This window comes from Dryas octopetala, chromosome 1, assembly GCF_963921425.1.
Source record: "Dryas octopetala chromosome 1, drDryOcto1.1, whole genome shotgun sequence".
In the NCBI taxonomy this organism is placed as follows: Eukaryota; Viridiplantae; Streptophyta; class Magnoliopsida; order Rosales; family Rosaceae; genus Dryas; species Dryas octopetala.
Genome location: NC_141366.1, coordinates 6,357,519 through 6,372,242, shown reverse-complemented (window position 1 = coordinate 6,372,242; position 14,724 = coordinate 6,357,519). Strand labels below are relative to the sequence as shown.

General features: G+C 37.9%; 2 protein-coding genes across 5 annotated transcripts; one reads left to right on the top strand and one right to left on the bottom strand.

Moving 5' to 3' along the window:
- Positions 1–947: 947 nt before the first annotated feature.
- Positions 948–6,019, bottom strand: CAD1 (MAC/Perforin domain-containing protein). Its single transcript, XM_086229428.1, has 6 exons — positions 5,491–6,019; positions 4,010–4,248; positions 3,492–3,687; positions 3,054–3,237; positions 2,186–2,340; positions 948–1,872 (listed from the first exon to the last, which is right to left on the bottom strand). Exons 1-6 carry the CDS (start codon positions 5,812–5,814, stop codon positions 1,237–1,239), a joined length of 1,734 nt encoding a protein of 577 aa, XP_086085554.1. The 5' UTR covers positions 5,815–6,019; the 3' UTR covers positions 948–1,236.
- Positions 6,020–7,744: 1,725 nt separating this feature from the next.
- LOC147297030 (leucine-rich repeat extensin-like protein 7) lies at positions 7,745–10,538 on the top strand. 4 transcript variants are annotated; one of them, XM_086228924.1, is made up of 3 exons: positions 7,745–9,012; positions 9,229–9,370; positions 9,719–10,538. In XM_086228924.1, exons 1-3 carry the CDS (start codon positions 7,745–7,747, stop codon positions 10,400–10,402), a joined length of 2,094 nt encoding a protein of 697 aa, XP_086085050.1. In that variant the 3' UTR covers positions 10,403–10,538. The 4 variants fall into 4 exon arrangements, with proteins under 4 accessions (XP_086085050.1, XP_086085051.1, XP_086085049.1 ...); XM_086228925.1 differs by lacking the exon at positions 9,229–9,370 and having other exon boundaries at positions 7,745–8,913; positions 9,817–10,538; XM_086228923.1 differs by having other exon boundaries at positions 7,745–9,488; positions 9,729–10,538.
- The last annotated feature ends 4,186 nt before the right edge of the window (positions 10,539–14,724 follow it).

The following is a 14,724-nucleotide window of genomic DNA, read 5'->3' as shown; positions in this document are numbered from 1 at the left end:
TATAAGGATATATATAAATATCTTAAAATATAAACATATTAACATATAGCTATAACTTTTGTGCCATTGAAATAAAAAACATAAAAGTTATTGTTAAATGCTAAAAGTCATGCTAAATATAGCATATAGTATAGCATATAGCAAAAAACCATTATACATGCTCTTAGGATTTTGTTTTTTCCGAATATTTAACGTATTTAAGTTACTTCATCACCATATTTGTTAATCAGTTGAATCATACGTTCAAACAAAAATGCATATGTAAGATGCGTGTTTGTTGACACTCAATAATTTTCCAAGCCAAGCTAATCCAATGTCCAATTATGTCATTATTTTTTTTTTTATAAAGTTATGTTCATCATAGGATAGTGGAAGTGACTAATTTCTGTGTGGCTGTGGATGAAGTAATTCTGGTTTTGCGTCTAGATGTACTTATTATTGCTCTGTAACAAAATAGGACAAAAATTACATGTGAGTAGGTAGTTACGTACTACATAGTTTTCATCACTAAGCTGCAGTTACTATTGTCTATTTAATTGCAAGTACTTGCATATTTCAAAAGCAAAGAACTTCTCTATAAGTAAAACATAGTTTCCATCACTAGGCTGTAGTTACTTTTGTCTCATTGCAAGTCTTACCTCACAATCAAAGAACTTCTCTATAAATTGGTAAAAAAAAAAAAAAAAAAAGAGAGCTCAGAGAGACTGAGATACTCTGCTTATAACTTGATTGCAGCTCAAAAAGTCAAATTGTGTAGTAATCAGAAGTTGGTGGGATTATTGTTTCCTATCAAAAATTATTGGTTCTAATCCTTATTCATTCTATTTTTCACAAATATAAAATTCTAGCTGCATGTTAGGCGTTGAAAAGAATGAAACAGACATGAATCGAGAAACATGCATCATTAACAAAAAAGAAATCTATATGCATTGCAAGCCCACTAGTCATTAATCATACACAGGCATTAATGCCACTGGGGAACTTTATATATTAACTAAACAAGTATATAATTCTTCAAAAACATACATTATCCTCTGATAAAAAAATAAAATAAAAATTCAACAAATTCTAAGATAAGCCCTCAGATAAACAATGATGTGACTATATTGAAGATGACCAAGAAACAAAAGAACAAAATGTACAAAACAAAAGAGTAGGGGTTGCCTGTGCAAAGAATGCTTGACTGCTAATTTTTTTTAGTGGAAAGCCTACAGTTACCCAAAAAAAGGCTGATGATCAGTAGTTCAGCAAGGAGTATTTTACGCGCAATACAATCTTTCCCTTGTCGACTCCAAGCTTTGCCCCTGTGACTAACCAATGACCTGGAATATCTTGCGGCCCCTTTGACATTTCTGTCAAGTCCACTAATTTTGCTATCTTCCTTTGACCATCTTCCTTTCTGTCATCAGAGTGTTTGTTGTTTAAATGCGACGAAGAAGCACCATCATGTCTCTGTGCAGAGGGGGTGGACGGGCTGTGATCCCAAACAGACCGCCTAATTGTGCAGCCTGGTACCTTGGAGAAGAGGAGTTTGAGGTGCAATACATTTTTTGCACCAAAATCCCAAACACCAAGCTGAGCCCCTGTGACAATGTGAACACCAGAGAGGTCGCCAATAGAAGTCTCAACGTGCTGTATTGGTGCAGTGCTTACATGGGAGAAGTTCTTCCACTTTATTGGCTCAAACCAACGGCTATCTTGCTCCTCAGGACCCTGCCACTTGGGTGCACCTATGGCCATGTGTGCATCCCAATGGGGTTGAAGGATTTTTGGAAGGGACACTAGATGCTGCAAATGTATAGCAAGTCGGTTCTGCTTGCTGCCTTCAAGGCTAAGTCTAAGCCCAGTGACAGGCTTACGGCCTACTGTTACCTGCAACATCGAGAAATTTTTTCACATAGGTAGAGAGACATATTTAGGGTTGGAAAAATACAACTATAGGTGCAGTAAAGGTGAGGTACTATTGGATGAGGAAAACTAGGAATAGCACAATCTCAAAGGATTCTTTTATTTATTTATCTATTTATTTTTTATAAGTAATCTCAATAAGGCCTATTGTTTTTAAGCTTTGTGATTTCTTTCACTGGAGTTTCAGAAAGCCAAGGATGAAACAGTCAATTCTTTTTCAACTCAATAATTTGATGATAATAGTCATTAAAGGACTAATGAGAACCAAGAAGAATACCTGATCTGGACTGATATAAAGCTTGGGACCCATCAAGCTGAACTGGAGGGATGAACACACAGGTTCTTTTCTTTGTAGATTATTTTGCTCTGGGGCCCAAACTTGAGCAATTTGAAAATCCAAGAAATATTGCAGATCTTCAATTGGTGGTTTATCTGGTAAAAACAATGACAAACATATAATAAATGTTAAAAAACCTGTACGTCCGAATAGATGAAGCTACATAGTTGTAGAAAGACCCTGTTCCCAAAAATTATTGAACTATGAGATTTCAGCCATGAACACCAAATATTTCAGACTCTTCCTGGCTTATCACTTATCAGCATGTAAATTCACAAAAACAACATTGTTTTTAAGTCTGGAAGTGCAAATCATTTTTTAACAAGTACACCATCTACTTTCTAATTTCTATCATTATGATCCACCTGAATGCCCATCACCAAAGGCTGCCCTGGCAGACTGGCAGTGCTACAACTGAAAATTTCAAGAATATAGACTTCATTCCCCCCACCCACTTCTTTTTTTAGTGCAAGCCAAAGATCACAATCTCTCAAGAAACGGATCATCTTCATCAAAACACGACAAACTGAAAATTTGATGGGAAAAATTGTGCTACACTGAATGGATCCCTTTTTCTTTGATAAAAAAAATGGAGCATTTGGATCTAAACATCTTCCCTGGTGGGTACAATCAAGTAAGCCTACATTCTTTTATGTAGTGGGGGTGGGTGGGTTGGGAGGGGGATCAGGCATGCATACTTCTATAGAAATAATCCAAACCAACCATTAAGAATTAAAATGATATATCTAATGACATAATGGACTAAGACTCAGATGTTTAACAAAGTGAGTTTTAGATTGGATCTTACACTCTAGATATAACTCAATTGCACGGGTCAAATGCTTTATTCCCGGCACTCCTTCAAGCAGAGAAACAATGGGTGTAAAGGTCATGTTAATCACATCTGGTGCTAGCTGTACGGTCTCTGCCCACTTGGCATGACTCTGTTCAAGATCATCACCCCCTCTTCTCCTGAAGATTACTGTAACATCCTGAAGCAAGAAACAAAATTTAAAGGATCTTTTCACACACAAGTCCAAAAGAAGAATTTGAACAATGAACAGTAACTGAAATAGGGAGAGGTGACATTTGCTCAAGAATTATTTCAAGATTGAGCAAAAAGCTCCATGAGAATTTTGGAAGTAAAGAAGCAGTGAGAGCTAGAGGATCAAATTTCCTTGGTAAAACCACAAAAGAAAAAGAAAAAGAAGGGAAAAATATGATACGTAATGCCTACAACACAAACCTTGTCTTTGTATTTTAAGGGGCCAGCACTTGACTGGCTTTTTGAGTCCAGAAACCTATGATCACCCATGTCTTTCACATAATTCTCAATGTCCAATGCTGACAAAGGAGATGACTGGTGCTGCCTGATATAGACCACATCTCTTCCACCAATCGTTGCAGATGTGACGATATGGGTACCAAAATTCTCAATAAAACTGAATAATGACCAAAGAAAAAGGAAAACAAAGCAGATAGCATATCAAAATCCTGGTGCTTTCCAGACTAAATAGACCTACTTATCTTATCTTATAAAAATACTCTCTGCAGTTATCACCTATTGATCAAAGTAGGAACATAATATGATGTAAAGTAAGTAATCAGGCCCTGCAAAATCACATTGTCCTCTGGAAGGTCTATTAGCCTATCACTTGGTTGATAATAAGCTTTTATTGAGAGGATTAGAACTGCTTAATAAAAATTGACAGATATTAGTCAGGTGTAAAGTCCGATGATTCACTGCCATATACAGTTGCTTACCTTGCCAAGGCTGCAGGATCCCAAGAGTATGGAACAGCACGCTTGATTTCCTCATGCAAAACTAAATTTTGTTTTTCTAGTTTAACTTTGTATAGGGGAATGAAGTACCCAACCATGGCAAGGGATTTGGTTGCTGCTGCATCAACTTGCCACGAACCAGTGAAATTAAACATGGCATTGAAGCTTCCAAGGGGAATACAGCCTGATATACCTGATTTCTTATTGAAGTATTCTGCCATCTGGAATTTCAAGCATCAAAGGCACAAGGTCACAAAAATTGAAGTTTAACAACAAGGTAAAACGGTTTTCTCTAAGTAGGAGAAAGTAATTTAAAATTCCGATGCATGCATGAAATCCTAACCACAGAGGTCGAGATGATACCATTTAATCCATAAATAGAAGATATAGTTCAAACAAGAAAATTGAGTTTAAGAGAATATGGATCCAGACTTGGTAAATGTGTCCACAAGAACATTATTCTATTTAGCATCAGAGAGTATAGGTTTAAGCAAACTATGAAAACAGTTGATTAACTTGATTTCAAATCATTTATTGACGCCATTTCTTTTATCCAGCTATCTCTCTTTCGTCTGAGTATGCAACATGTTCCAGTTGTCACTTGCCTACTTTACTCATTGTATGATCCAGACTGCTCCGGGATTAAGGGAAAAAGCAATTACCAGTTATGATACCTTAGTTTCAATAGTCAATAATTATGAAGAATACTTTAAGGACTATTGATGTTCACTGTAAAAATGCAACAATGTTCAGCTGATTGCTTTCTTTGACCCAGGCAAGTTAGCAAGTTTCTACTCATATCTCCTACTGTTATCATGACCTCATTATAATGCTGAAGCTAAATGAGTTTCTCTGTAAGTATATACCAGAGGAAACCAACCGAAATCAGAAGCCCAGAAGAAAAGAAAGACAAATTTTTTTTTAAACTTTCAGACCATGCCATGGAAAACAATCATATCAAGTGTTGGCATACCCAAAGACATCAAGACACATATAAGCCAATTGAACAACACGAGCAAAATTGAATAATTTCAAGCAAGGAATATAAAGTAATCAATCTAACCAAAAGGAGTACCGTTGGTAAAGATCCCAAAAAGCCCAACAGAGCACAAAAACATGAGATACAATATGCAGAATCAACGATTTGGATAACAAGCCAATTCCAGAACCAAAAAACGCAGCAAAGCAGCATGCCCACTTCACCATCATATTAGAAAAGATGATAATTTTTTAGTACTCAACCAAAATAAAACCAAGAAAACTTAATTCCCAGCAATCCCAATACTGAACTAAACTAAAGTTTCTGAAATTACATAAGCAGCAACAAGAATCCCAGTAAACCCAATACGCCAACAAAACCATGGAATTCAAATGAAATGCCCATACAAGCATTTAAGCACTAGACCAAATCCGAACTCATAAGAAAACAAAAACCCATTAACCAAAAGTGGATCAAAAAGCACCTCATGGAAACTACAGACGGGAATTCTCTCAATGGTCCTCTTGCCAGGTGAGCACTCGATATCGCGAGGCACATTTGGCACAACAACACCATCAGAGAGAACGAGATCCCTAGCCTCCTGGCCCTCATCATCATCATCAAGATTCACAAGCCTCGACCCAGGTGTTCCTTTGCAGTAGAGAAGCCTGATATCGGAGGTGACATCAAAGCCACGACCCAGAGCTTGGATTGAGTTGCAGAGAGTGGTGGTCAAAGCGTCTGAGCTGGAGCTCCCCGCTCTTGCTGTTGAGGTCTCCATAGCAAAAGGGTCACTACTGTCTTTCATGAAAGAAGAGAAGCTGAACAAGAAGAAGAAATGGTTGTTGTTGTTGGAATTCTCTGGTTGGTTGGGAGTATCATTTCATTTTTGTTTTGTTTTGTTTTTGTCTTGGGGAGTTTTTTTGCGGTGGCTGGCTTTGATGTTTTTTTTAGACTATGTGGAGGTTGGTGGGCATCTCTTGTGCTTCTTCTTCTTCTTCGAAAAGCAGCTTTTGACTGTAAGAATGGCTAAAAACGCGTTTAATGTGTTTATATAGAAATGGGGAAATAACAAAGAGGATTCTGAGTTGACTAGTCTTCCTTTTAAGGACTAAGTTCAAAGTTGAAACTCCACCCAAAAGTCAGACCAGGCCAAGAGCCCTAAAATATCATATTGTCCGGGAAAGGTGATAATTTTGAACCTTAAAGCATCATCTAGTCTATTGAATCATGTCATACACACTTCAAAGAATTTATTCTATGCATAATTGTTGAATGATATGTCACATTTATATATATATATAATATTACATTTTACCGCACATTTATATTTTTTATTTAGTAGTGCTGAAAATGCTTCTAAATAGTTAAAAATGTTTTTACTTTTGGTGATATGAACTACAATAGTGGTTTTAGGTTGATCTGATAGGTGTTTCTTGGACTACGTTTGCAAGTGAAATATATAATTAGTATTTACCAAAAAAAAAAAATATATATATATATATATATATAAGTAGCAGAATTTTTAATGAAGGTTTATGTACTTCTAAAAAGGTGCTAGTGCTACTAATAAAAACACTTTACATAAACTGATAAAAGCATTCTTAGATACTAAAAATCTACCATTTGCTAAGGCTGCTCATCTTTGAAGCAAAGCCTTAATTTTGATTCCGGATGGGCAAAACATGAATTGAAAGTGATCAAATTTCTAAGAAAAATTAAAATCCAAATTCTTAGTTTCAAATTCACCATCCAAATGCAACCCAAGAGAATTTCCACTTGCAGATCGATGTCCTGCAAAATTTGATGATAACATATGTCCTGAAAACAAAATACTGGACATCCTGCAAAGAATCCATCTCTAAAATAATGTATAATCCAAAAACAATTATCAATGGAACCAAAGCGCTGTTTCATTGCCTCTCTTTTTTATTGGACCCAACAATAGAGTTGAAACATAGAATTGTACCAAGTTGGACTATTTTCTATTAATAATTATGTCCCTTTTTACAGTTGTTGGGTGGCCCTTCCTTCAGACATGTCCCATGTGTCTTTCCGACTTTACCCAATCTAGTGCCCTTCCTCTGCTCTCAAACAAAATTTTATGCACCTTTCTGCTTCTAATTATAATATCATCAATTCATCATATATGATGATGATGATGACGATGATTATATTACAATTCTTTCTTACTCCAACTCTCCTAGCATGTAGTTTAACTACTTATACTATGACATCTGGGTTAATATATAGAGTAATGTTAGAAAAATCACATTATATGACAGGTGAAGTCCATTTATCACATTAATTATTATCAATTATTATGACAAATTGATAATTAACCTATCATTGGCTATACAATGTGGTTCTGCAATTCCTTACTAATACATTTGGGAGAAGACCTGGTCATCTGCCCGTCTGTCAGTTGATAACCATCACATGCAAATTTAGGCAAACAGTGCCAATAACCAAACATTTCCGTTGCAAAACAGTAAGTTCTCTAAATTTAGATATGCCTTGTAAAACAGAAACCAACCAAGTATGTGGCACATAGTTTAGGAAGCCAGAAAGCCATTCCTTTGAGTTTGCAAAAATGGCAGAGATATTTTTGCGCAGCCTCACAAACAACAAAACCAAACTGGCCCTCCCACTCAATATAACCCTCCATATTCACCCTCTCCTCCTCATCACCTATAAGCAGCCTTGGGCCTAGCCAAGGAGGCGGTGGAAACCCAAAAATGCAGGCCTCTGGCTGCTTCCTAGTTGTCTTTCTTCTCTTCTCTTCTTTCTCTTCCTTCTCCTCTGCTCTAACCAATGCTGAAGCGTCCTTCATTGCTCACCGCCAGCTATTAGCTATCCCTGAAGATGGCAACCTGCCCGACAACTACGAATATGAGGTTGAGGTGAACCTGAAGTTCCCCAATTCCAGGCTTAGACGTGCATACATTGCACTTCAAGCTTGGAAGAAGGCCATATACTCAGACCCTTTTAAACCAACTGCAAACTGGGTTGGTGCTAATGTTTGTAATTATACTGGAGTGTATTGTGCCAAAGCTCTTGATGACCCAGAATTGGAGGTTGTGGCTGGCATTGATCTCAACCGTTATGACATTGCAGGATACCTTCCTGTTGAATTAGGCTTGTTGAGTGACATTGCTTTGTTCCACATCAACTCCAACAGGTTCTGTGGTATCATCCCAAAGAGCTTCGAGAGGCTTACACTTCTCCACGAGCTTGATGTTAGTAACAACAGGTTTGTGGGATCCTTCCCAGAAGTTGTTCTGTCAATTCCAAACCTCAAGTACCTTGACCTCAGGTTCAACGATTTCGAGGGGAAATTGCCTCCTGAGCTTTTCAATAAGGAATTGGATGCTCTGATCTTGAACGACAATAGGTTCACATCCACCATTCCTGACACACTTGGGAACTCCCCTGTCTCAGTGCTTGTGGTTGCCAACAATCATCTTGAGGGATGCATTCCTAACAGCATTGGAAAAATGGTGCACACTTTGAATGAGGCCATCTTCTCCAACAATAAGTTTGCTGGGTGTTTGCCTCCTGAAATTGGATATCTCTCAAATGTGACTGTGTTTGATATTAGTTCAAACACATTCAGTGGGATCATGTCTAAGACTTTCAAAGGCCTTGAGAAAGTGGAGCAGTTGAATATTGCAAACAACATGCTAACTGGGTTTGTTCCTGAGAGCATATGCAAGTTGCCTAAGTTGGAGAATTTCACCTTCTCCGACAATTACTTCAATGGTGAGGCTCAAGAATGTGTACCATCGTCTAAGGACACTGTGTTCGATGACACAAGCAACTGCTTACCAGATAGGCCAAAGCAGAAGTCACCAAAACAGTGTCAAGCTGTGGTGAGCAAACCAGTGGATTGCAGTAAGTCAAAGTGTGGAGGCGGATCAGGACCACCAAAACCTTCTCGTCCGCCAGTTGAGAAGCCAAAGCCTAAGCCACCAGTCCCTACACCAAAGACTCCAAAGCCACAACCACCTAAAGGACAACCTCCCAAGGAAGAACAACCTTCGAAAGAAGAACCACCCAAAGAACAACCTCCTAAGGAGGAGCCACCCAAAGAACAACCTCCCAAAGAGGAACGGCCCAAAGAACAACCTCCGAAGGAGGAACCACCAAAAGAACATCCCCCAAAGGAGGAACCACCCAAAGAACAACCTCCTAAAGAAGAACCTCCGAAACAAAACCCCCTTACACCAAAACCATCTCCTGAGCCGGTTCCAGAAACTCCAAAACCAAGTCCACCTAAAACAGTTGTAGCACCTCCACCGCCTGCTCCGTTTAATACAAGTCCGGAGGCTGAGGCACCAATTGACTCTCCACCACCACCAGAAGTCCACTCTCCTCCACCGCCTGCTCTGTTTAATACAAGTCCGGAGGCTGAGGCACCAATTTACTCTCCACCACCACCAGAAGTCCACTCTCCCCCACCGCCTGCTCCTTTTAATACAAGTCCGGAGGCGGAGGCACCAATTTACTCTCCACCACCACCAAAAGTCCACTCTCCTCCATCGCCTGCTCCTTTTAATACAAGTCCGGAGGCTGAGGCGCCAATAGTTGACTCTCCACCGCCAGCTCCTTTTAATACAAGTCCGGAGACTGAGGCGCCAATAGTTGACTTTCCACCTGCAGTCCACTCTCCTCCACCGCCTGCTCCTTATAATACAAGTCCGGAGGCTGAGGCGCCAATAGTTTACTCTCCACCTGCAGTCCACTCTCCTCCGCCACCAATCCACTCTCCACCACCCCTAGTTCACTCACCCCCTCCACCACCGGTTCACTCTCCTCCACCACCGGTCCACTCTCCTCCACCGCCGGTCCACTCACCTCCACCACCGGTCCACTCACCTCCACCTCCACCACCACCGGTCCACTCTCCTCCACCACCTGTCCACTCTCCTCCACCACCCGTCCACTCTCCTCCACCTCCACCACCGGTCCACTCTCCTCCACCACCAATCCACTCTCCACCACCACCGGTCCACTCTCCTCCACCACCCGTCCACTCTCCTCCACCTCCACCACCGGTCCACTCTCCTCCCCCACCGGTCCACTCTCCACCACCACCGGTCCACTCTCCACCACCACCGGTCCACTCTCCTCCACCACCCGTCCACTCTCCTCCACCACCAGTCCACTCTCCACCACCACCGGTCCACTCTCCTCCCCCACCGGTCCACTCACCACCACCGCCTCTGGTCCAATCTCCACCACCCCCTGTAAACTCTCCGCCACCCCCTTCTCCGTCCCTTTCACCTCCGCCTCCTGCTTTCTCTCCACCCCCTCCAGTAGACGATTTGGTCCTCCCACCGAACTTCGGCTTCCAATACTCATCGCCACCTCCTCCAATGTTTCCAGGCTACTAAGCAGTACGATATCAACCTCTCTACCTTACATTTTGGCTCTCTTTATAAGTTATACAATCTCACAGCAAACATCCACTTTTGATAGTTGATCATAGTTTGTAATTGGTGACATATATCAAAGTGTAAATCTTCTCCATATGCCTACTTAATGCAATAAAGGACATTATCGGCAAACTGTACAATCAAATTTCCTTTCCATTTTATTTTTCTAATTCTGTGTAGGCTTTTGTTTAAGCTAACTGCTCACACTAATTTGGTTATGGACTTTTATGCATGCATATATGCAATCAAAATATGAATTTTTAATGATTATAGTAAATATATTAACATGATATTGCCCTCTCATATTACCTTGTAATTGTAAAAGGGTATTGCTTCTATCAGGTACGGATATATTAAAATACTTGTAAGATCAAAAGATTTTTCTCTACAGGAGGCAGACCAACATGCAACTCAAAAGCCAAAGTGGTTTCCCAACTCCAGGAAAAAAACAAAAAATTTCATTCTTTTATATATAGTGTACATCCTTAACAATTGATGTTTTTCTCCATTTTATGCATTTCTTCAATAATTTGAATGGGTTTGTCATTCAGACTAAAAATCACCAACACAGCCACTCGTTCTTGTTCCAAGATCTATTTTGAAACCCATGCACAAATAAAAACCTGGCCTTCACCTTCTTCTTCGGAATAAAGCCCAGACTGATCGAATACAACCACAAATTTAGATTTGATTGGGTTATTGATCAGGATTAAAGACGTGCGTTTTTGTGATTCACGGTTGAGTTGGGGACGAAGAACAAGGTCAATATACACAAGATGAAAGAACGAGAGGGTAGACTGTATAAATAGAGGAACCTTTTTGGTCATGGGTAAATCGGAGCTAGCTAGTGACATCTCACGGCACGGCTTGTGAAATTTTAGGAAATGTTTACTAGTGAATATTTTGTTACATTTTTACAATTTAAATCCCAAAAATTGTGGGATGTAAATCTATTAATTAAATCCTTTAAATTGTGAGATTTAAATATTGTAAAATTGAAATCTTAATAATATTAGGATAATATTAAGGGTAATTTTGGAATTGAAAATGACAACGTGGCAGCTGAACAAGAGTTTTGGACCTCAGTCGATTTTTAAAAACTAATATGGTATTAGTTTAAAAGATGTTGACTAGCCTCTAAAGCTCCCAAAAAAGAATAATTAGCCAGTGGCGGCCAAAAAAATAAAAAGAATAAATAGCCTAGCCCATCTGAATCCATTTCCAATACTCCAATTTATCTTCATTTCATGAATAGTAGCCAAGGAATTAAATTTTGAAATTTTTGACAAAATTTCGTTTTTTTAAGATGTCGAAATCGAAATACATGTTTAATAATTTTTCGGAAAGATTTCGCCGAAATTTCAGAAATTTTGGCGAAATTTATCGAAATTTTCATATTTTCTATTTTCTCCAACTTCAAAAATTCACCAAAAATAGCTCGAGACTCCAAATAATTCACTGAAAAATTCTACGGACTTGTATTGATGAGTACTAATTTCCTATAACCTCAAAATAGTCAAATTGCTTTCAAAAAAATTATGAAAATTCCTACTCTTATAATTTAATTCAGAAAAAAATAATAATCGTCAAATTCTTGAATTTTCATTTTCTAAAATTCATTTCCATACAACTAAGCTCTAGAACCACAACCAAAGGTCTAAGTTAGTTAAAATAAATTTAAAGAAATTTCTAATTCCTTTAAACAAACCTTAAAACAAATTTGAAAAATTTATGTAACAAAATTAACATAAGCCAAAATTTGGGTTGTTACACTTTGTGAAGACAAAGCTTGGTTAAGTAAGAGACACGGGAAAAAAGGAAGGAAAGATAAAAAAATTAAAAAAAAGACTAAAGAGAGAGGCACGGGGAAAAAAAGTAAGGAAAGAAAAAAGAAAAAGAAAAAAAATGAGGAGGGGTTTGGGGCCTTTGGGCAATTGGAAAGAAGAAAAAAAGGTTTGAGATTTCTTTTAGTTATTTTAAACCTTAAACTTTAATACATTTATATATAAAAAAAATAATTAAAAGTATCCTAAAGGACTTAAAACCTAATATCTTAAAAAATATAGAATATATAGGGTTTAATGTATAGATTATAGAGTATAAAGAGTATTAGAGTATATAGAATATATAGAGTATTAGGGTTTAGATTTTAGTATATAATTAAATTATACAGTATAAAGAATATACTAATTTTGTTTATTAATTATACTAATTTTATTTAACAGTATTTGCTCCAGCGCGCATTATATTCACCTTATATTACATGAAACCAAGGGTTTAAATTTCGAAGTTTTCGGCGAAAATTTCGTTTTTTCGGGGGTCTGAAATTTTAACACCAATTCGACCGAATTTCGGTAAATTTCGCTCGAAATTTCGGATACCCTAAATGCAAATTTTTTTGAATTTGAGGGAAATTTCGCTTAAATTTCGTCGAAATTTAGGGAAACTTCGACGAAATTTCCCTCAAATACCCAGTAACCCAGCAAACCCCAGCCCCCAGCGCACCAAATTTCCCTCACAATCTCACCTGCATAGTCGTCGGCGCACACCTTCATCGAAAGCTAAGGCCCGATCTGCAGTGCACACCTCCGTCGGCGCACACCTCCTTCGTCTTCTCGGCTCTGTCTCTTCTCTCTCTCTCGCCTCTCTCCTCCATCGTCTCGGCTTGCAGCGCCGTTCTTGGGCGTCGCTATCTTCTCGGCGCCGTTCTCGGCTTGCAGCGCCGTTCCGGCCACCTTGAAGCCCCCTGAAAATCTGAACCCAGTTTGTGCGAAGCCGAAGTGCCATACTGCCAAGTCTGCTACTCTGCCTCTGCCATCAACCCGTGACTTGAGTCTCTAACAATCGGTGTGAAAAATTGAAAATAGTGTTAACTGTGTTGTATAAGTATAAGTGTATAACTTGTATACTTGTATTCATTGTTTTTTTAATTAGAGTTTTATAGTTTTTGTTTTTTTTTTTTTTATTTGGTCGAAAACAGGTTCCTGTGGACTTATTCTTAGACTTTACTTTGATTTTAGAAGTTTGACTGTTCAATATTCTTATAAGAATTCGTTTTGAATTTTTGATACATTATTATTTATTTTAAAATCTTTTATGCGGTTGCCCTGAAAATTGAACCATTTAATAGTCAAATATAAAATATCCTATTAAAAAAGTAGTCATGTATAAAATAAAATAAACACTAACATAATAGCTAGCCAACTTCGATCTCCACATTGCAATTAATTACTTTAATCTCATATTTTGAACATTCTAAATAAGAATTAGTCCTGATTCTGTGGGCTGTGGCTGTACCGCTGTAGTTAGATTTCATTTTCAATCAAGTTTCTAATTTCTATAGTTAGGTTCTATTTTGAATTAGGTCCATCAGTCCATGTCTTAAGGCCGTGACTGTGAGTAATAGTCTAATAGACTAATCTAAAGTTCTAAACTCTAAACTGTCTAATAGACTTAACTAACAGTGTAAATGTCTAAATTAATGTATCATGTATTGATGTATATGAGTATATCTGTATGTATGAGGTTGAGTATATCATTTACCCACTTTTAAATATTATCTAACATCAATTGATCAATATCATATTTTGGGTCATGAGAGTTTGGCACAAGAAGAAGAAGATTCATTATCCACCACTTTTGGCTCTAGGGGGGTAGGAAGTGACAATTACAATTATGGGCAAAAACCCTCCAATATTCTACCCACCACATCTGCCTTACTTGGTTGAGTCTGATAGTAACTCATTGGCACAACAAGAGACAAACTCTTCAAATGAGTATGCTTATGGACAAATTCAACCACAACAGGTTCTTGATCCATATGGTTGGCATGTTGGCAATTACATGCAAAATTATACTGGAGAAGTATCTTGGGATGATTATTCTTCACATTACACCTACTCTGGACATGATGATACTGAAGACAGCGGAAATTTTGAACCTCCTAGAAACTCTATGTGGTATTGATTACTTTTGTAATTCATGTGGCAATATTATAGTAAAAATAAAATTGAGGTGTTAATGTGTTATTGAAGTAATTATTAATTAGTGAAGCATTTTTTTAACAGTATTTGCCTCCAGCGCGCATTATATTCATCACATATCACATGAAACCTACCATATAATTTGGTTTTTTTCAATGTTTTTTATCAATGTAGTAGATAATATGTTAAATAAACATATGGTGAAGTTTCATTCAAAATTTCCGTATTTTGATAATAATTTCCGTCGTTTCCGTCGAATTTTTGTCGAAATTTAAAAATCTTCGAAATTTCCGTCGA